Source organism: Physeter macrocephalus, chromosome 12 (assembly GCF_002837175.3).
Source record: "Physeter macrocephalus isolate SW-GA chromosome 12, ASM283717v5, whole genome shotgun sequence".
NCBI lineage: Eukaryota > Metazoa > Chordata > Mammalia > Artiodactyla > Physeteridae > Physeter > Physeter macrocephalus.
The window spans coordinates 54,402,606-54,421,238 of NC_041225.1; the positions used below are offsets into that span (position 1 = coordinate 54,402,606).

At 41.0% G+C, this 18,633-nt stretch overlaps 1 protein-coding gene across 2 annotated transcripts; it reads left to right on the forward strand.

The window, feature by feature from the left end:
* The first annotated feature begins 735 nt into the window (after nucleotides 1-735).
* GPATCH11 (G-patch domain containing 11) lies at nucleotides 736-11,643 on the forward strand. Of its 2 annotated transcripts, XM_007103387.4 has the most exons (9): nucleotides 743-903; nucleotides 4,801-4,872; nucleotides 5,803-6,029; nucleotides 6,846-6,887; nucleotides 7,668-7,788; nucleotides 7,907-7,997; nucleotides 9,737-9,853; nucleotides 10,759-10,840; nucleotides 11,556-11,643. In XM_007103387.4, exons 2-9 carry the CDS (start codon nucleotides 4,814-4,816, stop codon nucleotides 11,609-11,611), a joined length of 795 nt encoding a protein of 264 aa, XP_007103449.2. In that variant the 5' UTR covers nucleotides 743-903; nucleotides 4,801-4,813; the 3' UTR covers nucleotides 11,612-11,643. The 2 variants fall into 2 exon arrangements, with proteins under 2 accessions (XP_028352374.1, XP_007103449.2); XM_028496573.2 differs by lacking the exon at nucleotides 5,803-6,029 and having other exon boundaries at nucleotides 736-903.
* The last annotated feature ends 6,990 nt before the right edge of the window (nucleotides 11,644-18,633 follow it).

Sequence of the window (18,633 nt, forward strand, 5' to 3'; positions counted from 1 at the left end):
AGGCATTATAGAAGGAAAATGCCTAGCAAAACACGTCATTAACCCATTCCATAAACGGGAAAACTGAAGCACCGAGGTCAAACACCAGCCGGGCCTGACAACCCATCCTCCTTTTTCCTCTTCCACTGCTCGGTGAACAGCAACCTCCGCTTCCCCTGCTGCACCTGCCCCAGGAGGAGGTCAAAACGTCCCAGCCGACAGATCCCACACTGGAAGGCTCCGAGAGTCTTCCTACGGGGCTGAGGTGGCGGCGGGAGGCCAGGTCCCCGCGGCCGAAGCTTCAGCGAAAACGCCGGGCGGTCCAGGAACGCAGCTGGCAGAGGCCGCGCGCGCTGCAGGTCCGGGTAAACCCGGCTATTTGGAGGAAGGCAGCGCAGCGCCGGGCCCGAGGCCGTCTCAGGCCTCGCCGGGTCACCCGGGCTGTCAACCCCAGGAGGCGGCGACTCGGAAACATGTCCGGCGCCTGAAAAGGGCAAATGTTCATTACGAACTCGAATTCCGTCCCCATACCTCTGATAACCTAGTGGGAGCCTTGGGGTGTGTGTGTGTGTGCGTGTGTGTCAACGTGCACGCTACAGCGGCAGACGGGTCGGCCTCACCTCCTAGTCTGGCAGGGGTAGACGAGCTAAACTCCGCAACTAGAAGCAGCCGCCAAGGGACCCGGATGCCCCGCCTCCCGCACTTCTGCCAGACGGAAGCGCGAGGAGAGCGCGTGCGCGGAAGTCTGATCCTGCGCAAGCGCACTTAACCACGTCCGCCTGGCCCCGCCTGCCTCCGGTTTCCAATTGACACTGGCCGCGGGAACTCAGATGGGAGCGAAGGCCAAGAGGTCCCGCGTAGGTTGGTGAGCGTCTGCGCAGCGCTAGCTTTCGCGAGCTGGCCTGGGGAGAGTAGAGCTGCCAGGTAAGGAGCTGTGGGCGCCTGGTGGAATGATGAAGGGCGGTGATCTGTGCACTGGCTGTGACTACCCATCACACCATCACCAATGTTCCCACCCGTGAGTGGTCGCGTCTGTGGCACGCTTGCAACCGGGAGGGGCGCGACAGGGAAGGGATCAGCGACCCCTGAGAGGAGTGTTTGGGTCTGACGCGCTTCTTGTCACCTTTCTACTGTACATATAACTACTTAGTCTATCTTTCCACTTGGATGTGTAATGGGACTCTCAGTACATGTGAAGCAGCACTCTTATTGCCACCTCCCTGCCCACTATCTGCCAAAAAACAAAACAAAAACAAAACCTGATGCTACAGTCTAACCGCTCTCAAAAACTGGTAACTCCATTCTTCCAGGTATTCAGACCAAAAGCCTTGAAGTAATCCTTGACATCGATCTTTCCCATACCACTGCCAATCCAGCAGCAAATCCCGTTACCTCTATCTTCAGAATATACCCAGAATCCGATCATTTCTCACTACTCACACTGCTGTCACTGTGATCCAAGCCACCGTCATTCTGCCAGGATTATCGCCTTGTGAAGTTTATCCTTATCCTTATGGGAACAGATGATGATAAAGTACAGTGTACCCATAAAAAGGGGGTTTAAAAAACCTGTAACCCCTCTGCATAGCACTTCAGAGCTAAGTAGGTCCCTTAAAAATAATCGAATCCTATTTGCAGTAGAAAGAGCTCTGAGAACTGGATTTTTTATTTTTTATTTTATTTTTTCTGTACCCGGGCCTCTCACTGTTGTGGCTTCTCCCGTTGCGGAGCACAGGCTCGGACGCGCACGTTCAGCGGCCATGGCTCACGGGCCCAGCCGCTCTGCGGCATGTGGGATCTTGCCGGACCGGGGCACGAATCCGCGCCCCCTGCATCGGCAGGCGGACTCTCAACCACTGCGCCACCAGAGAAGCCCGAGACCTGGATTTTTTGTGGTGTTGAGCAAGTCATTTAGCCATACTGAGTCTTAATTAAAGCAGGACTAACTGTCCGTACCTTACAGAGTTGTTAATGGTAATTAAATGGGATAAAAATGTTTGATACACTCGGTAGGTGCTAGGTCATTATGTATAAAAATACTATTATTACAAATGAAGAATCTGAGGTTTAGAGACAGTGGGTGAATTACCACAAGTGCTGGATATAATCTTACATACTTTTAACTTATTGTATTATAATAAAAGGAAAATTAGGCAAAACTAAGCGGTAATGTTTAAGGATGCATGTGTGGATGATGAAACCATAAGGAAAAGGAAGTGACTGGAAGGGGTGCGATAGGGTAGGGGACAGGGAGGGCTTCTGGGTGGCTGACAAGGTTCTATCTGCTGATATGGGTGATAATTTCTATTATCTTTTGCTGTAGAACAAATTATTCTAAAGTTTAGCAGCTTGAAATAACTATAATCATTTAATATCTCACAGTTTCTGTGGGTCAGGAGTTTGTTAGTGGTTTAACTTAGCTTGGAATTTAAGAAGTTGTAATGGGGACTTCCCTGGTGGTCCAGTGGTTAAGACTCTGTGCTTCCAGTGCAGGGGGCATGGTTTCGATCCCTGCTCGAGGAACTAAGCTCCCACATGCTGCACCACGTGGCCAAAAAATAATAAATAAATAATCAAAAAATTAAAATTAAAAAAAGAAATTGTAAGGAAGATGCCATCCTCCAGTGAGCATCTGAAGGCTTGCCTGGGGCTGGAGGATCCATTTCCAAGGTGACTCACTTGTGTCACTCCCAAGTTTGTGCTGGTTGTCAGCAGGAGGCCTCAGTTCCTCCTGTGTGGACTTCTCCATAGATCTGCTTAAATATCCTTACTACATAACAGCTGACTTCCTTCAGAGGGAGTGATCTAACTAACTTCAGAGTTAGAGTGATCTAAGAGCTGTAGTGTCTTTTATGACCAAGAAGTCACACTCCACCATTTCTACAATATCCTGTTGGTTACATAAGTCAACCTGTTCACTGTGGAAGGATGTTGAAAACCAAGAGGTAAAAATCACTGGGGGCCATCTTGGAGGCTACCACATGGTTACAAGAGTGTTTGCCTCATAAAAATGCACTAAGCTACACATTTATTTTATGCAGTTTTCTGTATTGATAGATTTACAAGAAGATTTTAAAAAAATAAGACATGGCGACACAGGAAGAAAGTATTCCGTTACTACAAAATCAGAAATATAATGAAAGACCCTTCTTATCCTCATCATAGCTAAGCACTGAGGATTTATGATGTTTGGGACACAGTGGTAGGCATTGGGTATGGAGGGGACTTATCTTTATGGTTTACAGCCTAGTTGGGAAGATATACATTAAAAATATAAAAACCAGTACAGTAATACTGTTTTCATCCAATGTAATTGTCCAGACTCTTGGTTACAGTTGAAGAACCCCTGTTCAAACAAGCTTAAATAATGAGGAAACTTATCAGCCTATGTAGCTGGGAAGAATGGTAGGTCATAGCATTAAAGAAAGTGCTGCAGGAATCAGGGCCTTGGGAACTAGGGTTGCAGACTCATTGCCTTTAGGCCTGTCTCTATCTGGCTTCATTCCGCAGAACAGGATCTCTTCGAATGGCCAAGAAGATGGCCATCCACAGCCCAGCTTCACATACTTCCTGTTTAGAAACCGCAACAAAGAGAACTTCTTTTCCCTGCAATCCATATATTCTTATCATTAGGGAAAGAGATGCTTACTTGCCCTGTTTAGGTCATCCCCTCGCCTTTGCTAGGACATAAGATACTATAACTGGCTATCTTGTGCCCAAGAGAGTATATGGTACTAAGATTACCACCCTCCACTAGAACCACAAGGAGGGCAGAGGGCCGGGTTTCCAAAGGGAAGGATGGTGAGCAGGCCAAAACAGCATATGTGCTCTGCAACAAGTGACTCCACTTTTGTATCCAGCAACTGGACCAGCAGCATTGATAGCACCTGGGCACCTGTTAGAAATGCAGGACCTCAAGCTCCAGCTCAGAATCAGACTCTGCATTTTAAGAAGATCCCAGGGCAATTCATATACACAATAAAGTTTGAAGTGTACTTTATAATTACATGATTTTAACTACTTTGGATAGAAACTGTCCTCAAAAGTGTTTCCACATAAGTGAAGTGTTAACTATATCAAGTTACAAATGAACAGATTGAACATAAAGTGCTGTGGAGAGAGGCCTGAAGTGGTCAGGACAGGTTTTTGTGAAGGAGGGTAGCCTAGGCCTAGGAGGAGGGAACTGTCTGTGGTGTGTTCAGAGGGCAATGAGAGAGACCATGTGGCGTGACTAATTAGTCCTAGAGGAGAGTCAGAGGTCAGATTATGAAGGATCTCTCCGGCTACCATGTGAAAATGATGGTTCCTCCACTGCCCACAGGGTAAAGTTTACTGAAGGATTCGAAACTGGCAACTAACATGGCCTGACTTATGTTTTTAAAAAAGCACTCTGGAGAGGTTCTAGAGGATGGGTTGGAGGAGGAGAGGCCAAAGACAATGAGACCAATTAGGAAGCAGTTGTAATAGTTCAGGTGAGAAAAAAATGCCTGAATGAAAGCAGTGGTCACAACTATAGGAAAAAATGCCTATGGGGGATAATAAGGAGGAAGAGTTGACAGAGGTTTATAAGAGGTCAGGAAGGGGGAGATAGTGGTGACGTTAATTTGGAAATACAGGGATGAAGGAGGTCTTGGGAGGGAGAAGAGAATGAGTTGTTTGGATTGTTGAGTTTGAGAGCTCCACCCAGAAGGATGTCAAAAGGACACTTGAATATGGAGAAGAGCTCTAGAGAAAGGTCATGGCTGGGGATGCATACAGGTTTATTTCCATTTTGGTAAACTGAAAATTAGTAATCGTTACTTTATCCTATTTGATTTGTAGATGGTTTTGCCATATGAAGCTGAACATGGCAGAAGAAGAGGACTATATGTCTGATTCCTTCATTAATGTCCAGTAAGTAAATGTGCACGCCCCGTGAAATGATATGTGTAAGACATTAGTGGAGATTTGTCAGCAATGCCATTGATTTTATATATTTTTATTTTTTATAAATTTATTTATTTTATTTATTTATTTTTGGCTGCGTTGGGTCTTCGCTGCTGCGCAGCCCCCTTCCAGCTGCAGTAAGCAGGGGCCACTACTCACCGCAGTTTGTGGGCCTCTCATTGCCGTGGCCTCTCCCGTTTCGGAGCACGGGCTCCAGGTGAGTGGGCTTCAGTAGTTGTGGCATGCAAGCTCCAGAGCGCAGGCCCAGCAGCTGTGGTGCACAGGCCCAGTTGCTCTGCGGCATGTGGGATCTTCCCGGACTGGGGCACGAACCCGTGTCCCCTGCATTGGCAGGCGGACTCCCAACCACTGCGCCACCAGGGAAGCCCTAAGCGATGCCACTGATTTTAAAGGTGAGTTTGGAAGTTAGTCTTATTGCTTCATGGAAATACTTCCTACATGTCTATAGTACAAAGATACTAGAAATCTCTTCTTCCTTTTTAATGCTAGGTGTTTTTTTCCTGCCCTTGATTCTTTTTATTCCCCTCTTCCAAGGATATTTACTGTTTTACTTCATTTCATCTCATCGCCTCTTAATACCTGCTGTCCAGCTTTGCTTTTTATTATAGCCAACCTCTTAGAAAAATCAGTCTGAACCTACTATTTCTAATTTCTTCAACTCTGTACTTTTAGTTTCTTACAATATGGTACCAGCCTTCATCATTTTAACTAACACAGCCATTCTCAAAGGACATTGGTTATGTTCTAACAGTGGTGACAACAAAGATGCTCCTAGAGGTAGCACTGAAATATTAAGTAGTGTCAAGTGAGTAAGTGGCAAAGCTATGAGAAACTTTCATGTACTGGTCCAAAATAACCTTTTCCCTCATTCTTCAGAGAAGATATCAGACCAGGCTTGCCAATGCTGAGGCAAATCCGAGAAGCCCGTCGAAAAGAAGAAAAGCAACAGGAAGCTAATTTGAAAAATAAGCAGAAGAGTTTAAAAGAAGAAGAACAAGAGAGACGTGACATTGGATTGAAGATTGCACTAGGCTGTGAAAACAAAGGGTTTGCTTTGCTCCAGAAGATGGGATATAAAAGTGGTCAGGCCCTCGGCAAAAGTGGTGAGTCACAGCCAGAAATAAACAGCTGTAATTTATTGATGAGTACCAGTGATGACTCTTTAATCTCTGTCCCTCTACACAGAAATTGAAACAACTTAAGCTTCCTAGGCTCTTATTGTTGCTGGCAAGCTTATGGAGAACTTCCATCTTCCCACATCCACTTTAGACATGTGCCATCAAGAGTGCTTTTCTGCCCAGCTCGGCCTCAAAGGCGCTAACAAGTGGGATGGACGAGGCTTACAATGGAGGCAGCAGCTAGGAATGGTGACAAGAGAAGGGTTAAGAAGTACAGTGAAGCAACATCGGAGATGATGGCAGGACTCTGCCCTGCTTGCTCTGTACCTGTGGCAGCTGCCTGAGTGACCACTCAGCTGGAGAAGCCCAGTTCTCACCTCTCTTTTAGGAATGAGATTGCTTATTAAGAGATAGAGGCCATATCCGTATAGTAGCTTCTGTAAGCTGTTTTTCTCTTCTCCTCTCCTTTATTGTCATTGCTTTGACCTTCACCTCGCAAGGCTTTGCTCTCTCTTGTGGCTCCCACCCTCCTGGATATATATCAGTGTTTTCACTTCTTAAAATCCTTCCTACCTTCAGGTGGCATTGCAGGCTGTGGATCAGCCTTATCGAGGACTAAGTATTTGAAGGCAAGGGTGGTAGTTGATTGTAGAGTACTGATGTTCAGTTTCAGTTTTGAGTATCATTGAAACTGAAGGGGATAAGTATAGAACATTATAAAGTTGCATACTGCACCTTTCTGTAGTTTAAGGAAGAATTTCTAAAGTAGTTTGTGTTTTGTTCTCTTTTGTTTTTTTTTAGGAGACGGTATTGTTGAACCAATTCCTCTCAATGTCAAAACAGGTATGTAATTATTTTTGAGGCTATTTACCAGTAATAACAACTTACACTTAAATTTAGCACATATATTTGCTTAATAAATACTTTTTTATGGTGGTACTATTACAGTTGTTATCATAAGACACCCTCAGTAAAACGTTTCTTAGTTAAACTTCTAGACCTTTTAAACTAAAAATAAAAGTAAGTTTTAGTCAGTATAAAATAAAATTTTAATCATAAAAATACAGGGGAAAAAATGTTGTAACCATTAAAAACACAAAGCTATTTTTGTCCACTGAGTGTCCTAAAAGTATCCTGAGACAGATGTATCCATTAAATGTTTTTCTTAATACTTTGGACAAATTAAAGAGAAAAAAATATATACTTTATTTGTTCATCATATTTATATGTAAGTATGATAGTTGATACTGTTTTCCCAATTTGAAAAAATGTGTATAGTATTACCATTTTATTAGATCAGACCAATGATCTTTGTAAAAATCAACTTATGTGTTTGGGTTAAAAAAAAATCTCTAGTGTTTTCTCCCATCCTTCTTATCAAATGATTTTGAGTGATTGTACTCAAATTAGGATTGCATTTAATCTGTAAGTATTTAGGGAATTCCCTGGAAGTCCAACGGTTAGGACTTGGCACTTTCACTGCCTAGGGCTCAGGTTCAATCCCTGGTTGGGGAACTAAGATCCCACAAGCCGCAAGGTGTGGCCAGAAGAAGAAATTTTAAGTTGTCATGTTCTGAAATATAAAGTCACTACATTTCTCATCAGTGTGTCCTGTTTGAGCAGGAAAAAGTGGCATTGGTCATGAGGCATTACTAAAACGGAAAGCGGAGGAAAAGTTGGAAAGCTACAGAAGAAAGATTCACATGAAAAAACAAGTTGAAGAAAGAGCTGCAGAACAGTTTCGGTATTTTAAATGTTTAAGTTTCACCTTTTCTTTATTGTGGTATGTTTTCTGGTACTTGGACATATAAAATGGATAAAGAGCACAGACCTCTAGTGTACTATTTTTTTCTTTGAATCAGAATGCGACTTAAAAATAAGCAAGATGAAATGAAGCTAGAAGGAGATCTTAGAAGAAGCCAGAGAGCCTGTCAACAATTGGATACTCAGAAGGTAAGCCTTTTACCTGCTTTCAGTTTGGTAAAGTGTTTTGGCACCCAGTGTGATTTGCTGTGTATTTTTATTGTTAAAAAGAGAGAAAGAGAGAACTCCAAGCCTGGTGTATCTACCCACTAAAGCTTTCATTTAAGATGCACTATTTTTTTTTTTTTTTTTTTTTTTTTTTTTTTTTTGGTTATGCGGGCCTCCCTCAGCTGTGGCCTCTCCCGTTGCGGAGCACAGGCTCCGGACGCGCAGGCCCAGCGGCCATGGCTCACGGGCCCAGCCGCTCCGCGACATGTGGGATCCTCCCAGACCGGGGCGTGAACCCGGTTCCCCTGCATCGGCAGGCGGACGCGCAACCAGTGCGCCACCAGGGAAGCCCCAAGATGCACTATTGATGTATGATAACTGATACTCATAATAATGACTTGTTCACTGCAGGAACCTGAGTAGTCTGAATTATCCTCTAAGGATAAAATACCATTTTTACACTTAACTGTTCTCCACTTATTTGAATATTGATTACTCAGAACTATTATGTGTGGAAATTCTGTTCACCAGGATATTTGGTTAACCAGAATAGCCTATTTTCAGTCCATATCCAATACTGTATGTGTCTCTAACTAGTAAAATCATGGTAGACTATTATCTATTTCAGATTTGAATGGTTCTTAAAATTCAATTTTGATTTGATTTCATTTCTTTTTTATTTTGATGGTTCAATTACCATCAAAATAAAATAACTTCATTTAAAGTCTCAAAAATGGGGGGCTTCGGACTTCCCTGGTGGTGCAGTGGTTAAGAATCCACCTGCCAATGAAGGGGACACGGGTTCGAGCCCTGGTCTGGGAAGACCCACATGCCGCAGAGCACCTAAGCCTGTGCACCGCAACTACTGAGCCTGTGCTCTGCAGCCTGCGAGCCACAACTACTGAGCCCACGTGCCGCAACTACTGAAGCCCACGTGCCTAGAGCCTGTGCTCCTCAACAAGAGAAGCCACTGCAGTGAGAAGCCCTCACACCGCAACGAAGAGTAGCCCTGCTTGCCGCAACTAGAGAAAGCCCACTCGCAGCAACGAAGACCCAATGCAGCCAAAAAAATAAATAAAATAAATAAATTTTTTTAAAAAAGAATTAAAAAGTTTCCTTCAATTAAAAAAAACAAGTCTTGGGCTTCCCTGGTGGCGCAGTGGTTGAGAGTCCGCCTGCCGATGCAGGGGACACGGGTTCGTGCCCCGGTCTAGGAAGATCCCACATGCTGCGGAGCGGCTAGGCCCGTGAACCATGGCCACTGAGCCTGCGCGTCCGGAGCCTGTGCTCCGCAACGGGAGAGACCACAACAGTGAGAGGCCCGCGTACTGCAAAAAAAAAAAAAAAAAAACAATCTCAAAAATGTTTGTAAAATTTCCTTCATATGTAAATAGATTGCTGGAAGCAATCTCTCTTTTCTCTATTTCCATAGCACATTATTTTGAATATGTGTCGTGATACTTAAGATTTCCTCGCTGATATGTATCATTTTATACCCATTAAGCTACTTATACCCATAGCTTCTTTTCCCTACTGGATTGTCAGCAACTGGGAGGCAGTATTCTAACTGGGTTTTGCATCCCCATAGTTCATAGTGCTTTACTCTTAAAGCAGCACTCAGTAAATATTTAATTGAGAGAATGAATTCATGTTGACAGGAACATACTTGTGATAGAGTTATGTTTAGCTATGTTTAATTGGGAATAATTCTACATTTTCAGAATATTCAGGTTCCCAGGGAGGCATGGTACTGGTTGAGGCTTGAAGAGGAAACTGAAGAAGAGGAAGAGGAAGAAAAAGAACAAGATGAAGATGAATATAAGAGTGAAGATTTAAGTGTATGTGTTGTCACCAGTTCCGTAAGCCGGCTGTCTCAGCCTTGGCACGATTAACATTTTGAACTGGGCAGTTGTTGTCGGGGGGCCATTCTGTGCACTGTGAGATATCTGGGAGCATCTGTGGCCTCCACCCACCAGATGTCCATTGCACTTCCCCCTTGTGACAACGGAAAATGTCTTCAGACATTACTACATTTTCCCCCCGAGGTGAAAAAATCACCTCTGGAGAACCACTGCATCACAGGTTTATTTCATGAACCCCAAAGCAAAACTTAATATAATTTTCCCCGTTAGCTTCGGTCTACCCTCTCACCTCAGTTTTAGTTTGGATGATGGATTACCCGTAAATGTAACTTATGTTAATTTCTACCTTGTTTCCTGCTGAACTCCTGGAAGTGATTCTCTGAGTACCTCCCTCCCCCACCCACAAACAAAACAAAGCAAAAAAACACAATTCAAAGGAAGTAGAGATTATTCAAGAAAAGAATACACATTTCTGTGGTTACTTTGTATAAAAGAGTATGTAGGAGACATTCACAATTTGAAAACCATATGTTCCACTTAACTGGGAGACCACTTATGAGAACTTTAGTGGTAGAGAGAAACAGTTTCACCCAGATTTGTTGAAAGTAGAAGGGGTCTTTAAAGGATGCTGATTCTAATAGAGCCAGCCAAGATCTATTGTTGAAATGTTAACAAGGGGTCTCTGTTGTGTGACAGATGTGAAAATAGGGTAACTGGTAAACTGGGACATGTTCTAATATATTCTGCCCTTGACACCTCTCCTAACTGGTTGAGCGTGTAGTAGATTTAGGGCCTTAGGGTAATTCAGCATGACCTAAGAGACCCGAAAACCAAGATTCTGTTCAATGTGAACTATTAATATGCTTGTGTCCTATACCTAGGTACTGGAAAAATTACAAATATTGACTAGTTATTTAAGAGAAGAACATCTGTATTGTATTTGGTGTGGAACAGCCTATGAAGGTAAGAAGTATGATACTTTATACTTTTTAAAAATATTGAATACAAACACTCTTTGATTTTAGCTTTGATTTTTTATGAAAGTCACATTTCCCACAGACAATGGAAATTTTTTTATTCCATCCAAATGGCCATGTTGGATGAATGTTTTAAAGAAATAGTGGACAGAGAAATAATTGAGGGTTGATTTAAGGTGCTTTTAACTTTTCAGAAACTGAATGTGCACAGAAGGGAATTTTTCAGTCTTCTATTTCCAAAGAAATAGAGTTTTTAATCACTTGAGGATGTTGAATTTTTTTCATGCTTTATTTTTCATGACTCTTCAGCTACGTGAAAAATATAGTAAATTTTTAGAACTAAGTTTTTTGTATTTAGGTAGGATACTGTCCCTGAACCGTAAAAATAAGAATGTTGAAATCCACTCCATTGTTTTTTCATTGTAAGGAAAGAAATGGTTTAAAATGTGTCAAATGTCTTAACAGACACAAGTGCTTTCCCTTCTAACACACTTGCCCAAGTCAGCTTGGCTAACTTGAATTTAAGGACTTTGTACATGAGAGGTGAAGAATTTTGGGTTATTGTTGTATCTTTTCCTAGTTTGTTTAGCAGAGTAAGAAGCAAACACAGCTACAAAATACATGTCATGTTGAAATAATTTTCTAGAATAGTATACTATGCAATTTGTATTAATTGTTCCTTTTCCTCACATAAATTACAGATAAAGAAGACCTGTCTTCAAATTGCCCAGGACCAACTTCTGCAGATCATGACTAAGATTATTCTCAATAAAGTAGAAGCTTGGCAAATGTTATTGTTTCCTAAAGATAGACAGTTGAGCAGTTAGAATTTCCAAATTTTTGATACCAGTAAAGAAAGAGGGCCTTTATATGTTTCATTGTTTTTGTACATTAGAAGTACTTTGTACTTTAGAATATAATTGTTCACTGGCTTCAAAAACATAATGGAAAGCCACTTCAGAACACAAGTATTATAGACATGGGCAATTACAATTAATGACTCTTTTGTGATGTTTATGGCATTTAAGGACACCAACTCTCTTATTCCCTTCTTCACTTTGGAACAAATTGAGAAATAAGACATGGGAGTTAGAGATCAAAATATCAGCTTTATTATCAATGAAATAAAGAGCTAGTTGACTTGTTCTTCAGTCATGCTCCCTGTGAGATCTCCCTGGTTAGAGAGAACTGCCGACCTTGCCTCGGAGGGACAGAGCCCATCTTTGCATTAGGAGACCATTAGCTTTCAAGGTGAGAGAACCAACCCCTCAGGGGTGGGGCCATACATGCTCAGTTCCTTTTCCCAAAATCACTCATCAGGTGAGACACCTCTCTGTTGAGACGGAATGAATACAGGTTCACAGACCTTGTTCCCACACTTCTGTCTTCCAAGGAGCAAGAAGAAGTTCCCTTCCATCCATGCAAGCATGAGAAGGAGGGGGAAAGTATTCCCCTCAATAAGAGTAATGTCAGAGGCAAGGTTCCATTAATAGTACTCAATTCTAATCGGTTTTAGAAACAAAGTAATTATGATATTCCGTAAAATCGTGAGTTTTCATAGCAATATGTATATCCATTATAAGTGAACAATTGCCCATTTTGGCTAAAGAAACAATAATTAGGAGTAACCTTAAATATCAGGTGATCCAACTTCTTAATCCCTTTGACAGCATTCCTAGCAGGTGGTAATCCAACCTCTGCCTTTATTCCTCCAGCCACAGAGAGCTCACTGCCTTAAAATGGACCATTGCATTGCTGGGTAGCTCTAAGTCATTTTTAAAGTCATTTTTCTGTCTTAAGCTGAATTCTGCTTCCCTGTAATTTAACCAGATATAGCTAAAGACATACCATGTGGCACACCTCTAGAGAGCTCCATCTAAGTTTGGGCATCAAAATCAGGAACTTTTTTAAAGTTCACAAGCTCAGGTGCCACCCTTAGTGACTTGAGTCAGCTAGTCTAGGATAGTTTCAGGATATCTATTTATTTTAAAGTTCTAAGAATGTGTCTGATTATCACCTGTGGATGAGAACTAGTGCTCTAGGTTAAACTAGAGCATGACTATTCTTTGGATCAAGTTGTGACCTCATCTGTACAGTTTTACAGCTCACCTTTCAGTAGCATTGAGCAAGAGATCAGCCTCTTCTTTTTATTATAAACAGCACACCTGACAACATAGCAGAAGCTAACCTACACTTGCCCAAATTAAGATAATCAATAGTACGAGTTGTATTAGCCTCTGACCTAATGTGACCTAGTTCACTTGTTCTCAAGTCTAACTTGGGGAGCTTTAAAAAAAATGATATTACAAAGGTCCCACCTCCAGAGATTCTGATGTAATTGGTCACTGTGGCCTGTGTATCACTACCCTTGATTCTAAAATGCAACAGAGGGACTTCCTGGTGGCGCAGTGGATAAGACTCCACGCTCCCAATGCAGGGGCCCCGGGTTAGAGCCCTGGACAGGGAACTAGATACCACACACATGCCGCAACTGAGAGTTCACACGCCACAACTAAGGAGCCTGCGTGCCAAATCTAAGGAGCCCGCCTGCCGCAACTAAGACCCCATGCAATCAAATTAATTAATTAATTAATTAATTAATTAATTAAAATGCAGCAGAGCTTGAAAACGTAGTTAACTTCTGGGCCTCAGTTCTTCATCTAGAAACTGAATTATGATTTTTATGAATATAAATACATATATAAAATATTGAAGCTTATATAGTTGGATAAAACCGTTTGATAGTTACTTTTTTCATTTAAAAAAATCGTAACATTGTATTAACAGATAAAACAAAGTATATCTTCTTGGAATTATAGTCACATCCTTTCCTGTCATTTCAGCCAACAAACCAACATTCATTTGGACAGACCCAATGCCATGTGGATAATTTCAGACAGAATGGAGTTAGGAACTGACTTCCTCTTCTCCTCTTACTGACTGTAGGGCAACCTGCCCAGTGGCCTAGAGTATTTTGAATATGCCTGTGAACAAATATGCCGTGAATGTAGGAATAACCTTGATGGAACCCATAAGTCCACCAGAGTTGTGGTCTGCATTTCCAGGCCAGAGGCCAGAAATTTACGTGTTATCATTTACTTTTGTTTATATTGTAGTATGTTTATTTTCAGAGTCCTATCTAGAATTTCTAAAATGTTTCATTTTCCTACTTATAAACCCAAAATACTGGAGCTTTTAAAATTCAAAATAAATAGACTTTAATATACTAAATTGGTTTACCATACCCACCTTTACTTTAAGTGTTATTTATCAACATTTAATTGTTGAAATTTTACAGTGAACATTATTATTATTTAGTATTAGACACATTTTGCAGGATCAAGTATATGAAATTCTTAACACTTTTATTCCCTACTAATTCAAAAGCACCTACAGAGTTCCTGCTTAAATGCAGGGTAATACACTTGCTGCCTTGGGGCAAATCAAAATGAGAGAGCCTGTCCCTGCTTTCCAGAAATTTATAAGGAGGGAAACACACCCATGCAGGAATAACTGAGCTCCAAAGCAAACTGGTAAGTACAATACTGAAGAACTAAATAACTGAAGTATTAGGGAGAAGTTTCATTCTGAGTGGGAGATGGTAGAACACTATGGTAGCAGCACTGAATTTGGGCTTTGAACATAACTTTGATATGCAGTTATGAGGAAGGAGTTACAGTATGACCCAGCACTTCCACTCTTAAGTTATACCCAAGAGAAATGAAAACGTGTCCAGATAAAACTCATACACCAATATTCATTGCAACATTATTCATACTAGCCAGAAAGTAGAAACCCAAATGTCCATCAGCTGATGAATAGGTGAATTAAATGTGATATATCCATATAATTGAGTATCATTTGGCAATAAAAGGGAAAGGAATTTCCATGCATGCTATACCACAGATGAAAACATACTAAGTGAAAAAGACCACATACTGTATGATTCCATTTAAACAAAATGTCCAGAATAGTCAAGTCTATGGAGATAGAAAGTAGGTTAGTGGTTGCCTAGAGTTGGAGGAAGATGAGGAATGGCTGCTAATGGGTACAGGGTTTCTTTTTGGGGTGACAAAAAATGTTTTAAAATTGATTGTGGTGATGGTTGCACAACTCTGAATATACTAAACACCATTGAACTGTATACTTTAAATGGGGTGAATTTTATGGTATGTGAATTATGTCTCAATAAAGCTGTTATTTAAAAAAAGATTGAAGGGAATTTCAGGTAGAAACCGTAGCCGAGAGCCACTGAGCACAAAAGCCTATTGAGGTGACCCTGAGCAGACCTGTGTGGCTGGGGCCTTTTCAGGTAATGCTGAACGTGGGATGCAGAACGGGAGCCCCCAGAGGAGCGCGGCCCTGCCAACACTTTTGACTTCAGCCCAGTGAAACCCGTTTCAGACTTCAGGCCTCCTGAACTGTAAGAGAATAAATGTGTGTCATTTTCAGTCATCAATTTTGTGGTCATTGGTTACAGCAGCCCTAGGAAACCAATACAGGTCTCAATCAAACTGACCCCTCAAGAGCCACACATATTTGAGAGATACTTGATTTGCCTCAGAGTTTTACCCATTACACGGTTTTTAGTCAGAGTGCAAGCCAATAGTGGGGCCTCTGTACATCTATCAACTGTAGTCCCTGCATCTGTGACCATCCTGAAGACATGTCGTGACTGGGATAGCTCACGGTCACAGACGTAGAATCACAGACATTAGGGAGTGGATTGACATTTAGATATAAAGAGTAAATATCTAAATGGAGGTGTCTGCTGTGCTTTTGTTTCTGAGCCCTCTCCTCTATGTAATCTCTCCCTGGGCAATCCCTTGGATTCAAAGTTAAGCATCAGGGCTTACTTCCAGATAACATACACATCTCTTCTGTGTATGATTCCAGTTCATCCTTTCTCTCAAGTTCCTCTCCTGCATTTCCTAGAGTCTGCTCTACACCCTGCCCTGAATATATGGCAGTACCTCAAACTTGGCATCTCCAAATGAGATCTAGTGTTTTACCTCCCAAATGTGCTCCCCCTCACCATGTTGACATGTGAAAAGCGGCCCCACTATTGGCTTAAATTCTAACTAAAAACTGTGATAGATAAGTGTGAGACAAAATATCTCTGAAATATGCATGGCTCTTTGACGGGGTTAATTTGATTGAGATTTGTACCTTCTTTAATGGCATCATACTCCTGGCACTCACCATCCAACCAACCTAGAGGTAATCTCTGATGCTTACATTTCCCTAAATCCTCACATCCAATTAGTTGCCAGCTCCTCTTGGTTCTGTCCCCTTCCATGGTTCAGGCCCTCTTAGCCCCTCGGACTTCTGACCTTTCAAATATAGTCTTTCCCTGCTCCAACCCAGCCTAAACACTTTCAAAGTATAGGTTGGATCACACTCCTGCCTAAAAAAAACCCTCTTTGTCACCTTTGGACGTTGCTGGGATGCCAGTTCATTCTAAAAATTAATAAATATTTATCTCATCTGTCCCATTCAACTTTAGGGAAAGTTCTTCATAGAAGAATCACAGATGATAAATGCGAGAGGTTTGATAGAATCCGAAAATCACTATTTTGCAACCCCTAATGAAATAATGGATCCAGGCAAAATTCATCAATGGCTTCTAACACCATTAGGTGAAAGATTGACAAGGAAGATTGATAGTAGTAGATGACACCACCACAAACCAACAACCAAACTTAAAATCACCGAAAGCAGAACAACCAGACATCATGCTCCTCCTGGAGTGAAGCAAAAGAAGGTGTATAGTATCATCTAGGGAGTATTCTCAGAAAAATATTTCAGAACAGAATCAAATCAAGTTTCTAGATCTAACTAGACACCATGGGGATACCATCAGCCAAATCCTAAGTGAAGGAAATTCTGTAGGATATATGACCTATTCCTTCCTCAAATAAATGGCAAGAGGAAAGAAATTAAAAACGAGGTGAATGTTATAGAGTAAAAGAGACATACCAACTAAATGAAATGTTGGATCCTGATTTAAACAATCAACAGAAAGACATTTTTGAGATAGGAAAACTCAATACAGGCTGATTATTACATGATAGTTAAGAAAATCTTATTAATTTTGTTGAATGACAATGATATCGTGGTTTGGTTAAAATTAAAAAGATCTAATCTGTTAGAAATACATCTTTAAGTATTTACAAGTGAAATGATACAATGCCTGAAATTTAAAATCCTCCGGCAAAAGACATTTTTTAAAAGGAAGGGGTAAATGAAACAGGAAAGAATATTGATAGCTGTTGAAGCTGGGTAATGAGTAGAGTTTCATTATTCTAGTCTCTGTTTTTGTGTATGTTTTAACATAAAAACTTATTAAAATATGAATAATACTGAAATTATTCCATATTCATAATGAAAAAGTTAGCATGCCAAGAACCTCAAGTTATGCTGAACACTCAAGTGGAAAATACATGCTATGAGTTTCTCTCTCAGGTAGGTACACTGGATGATGAAGTCTGGGAAAAGCTTGCTTTTAGACTTCTAAACGTTTCATACATAGGTGTGCATGTACGTATATATGTGTATATACACGTGTATGTACACGCAAGTCTGACTTCATAGACACGCAACCTGTGTGGTTGCGTAAAGCCCCATGTTAATTTTTGAACAAGGGCCTCACACATACACACAAACATACACATTTATATATGTATATGTGTATTTATACTAAATATACCTAACACAAATAACATACATGCTCTATGTTACATATATATGTACTTATGTTAAATATGTGCACATTTAATAAAAAATATATGTGTGGTTAGTAATAAAAATTTCCTAGAAGTTCTGTTTCTAGTGAAGCAGCTAGGTCACAATAGCTCTTCAAAATCTCTGCATGTATGTATGTTTTTTTTGTTTGTTTGTTTTTTTGTATGTATGTTTTAATTAGCAAATAAGGTCCCTGGCCTTTGCCCCTCTCCTCCTCTGATACGAGGGTACTTTTTTTTTTTTAATTTATTTAATTTTGGCCGCTTTGGGTCTTTGTTGCTGTGTGCAGGCTTTCTCTAGTTGCAGTGAGCGGGGGTTACTCTTCATTGCAGTGCGCGGGCTTCTCATTGTGGTGGCTTCTCTTGTTGAGGAGCATGGGCTCTAGGCGCGTGGGCTTCAGTAGTTGTGGTGCGCGGGCTCAGTAGTTGTGGCTCACAGGCTCTAGAGCACAGGCTCAACAGTTGCAGTGCACGGGCTTACTTGCTCCACAGCATGTGGGATCTTCCCGGACCAGGGCTTGAACCCGTGTCCCCTGCATTGGCAGGTGGATTCTTAACCACTGTGCCACCAGGGAAGCCTGACGATACTTTTTATTTACTATAGTTTTGAGGCTGAGAAAATATATACTCAAATAAATAAAAGCGTCAAGGGATGCTTTATTTACTTCATAGTAGTAGAAATATTAAAGTGAGAGAAGGATATATAAAAGTATTCAATCAATTGTATACTTGAAACTAATATAATATTGCAAATCAACTATACTTAAATTTAAAAAATGAATGAAGGTAAAAATAAGGCCACATTCACACTAATTTGCCACATTCATTGGTTTTTCTTGAGTTTAGCCTTATTCATCAAATCCAGATAATATTAGTTTCTTAAAAAAGATTTCTCTCCACCCAGAAAAATTTCAAAACTACAGAAAATCTCCAAGAATAATACAAGAAACACTTCTATATTGTCCACCTAGATTTATCAATTTTTCAATTGTTAACATTTTGCCACATTTCCTCTCTCTCTTTCTATATATATATA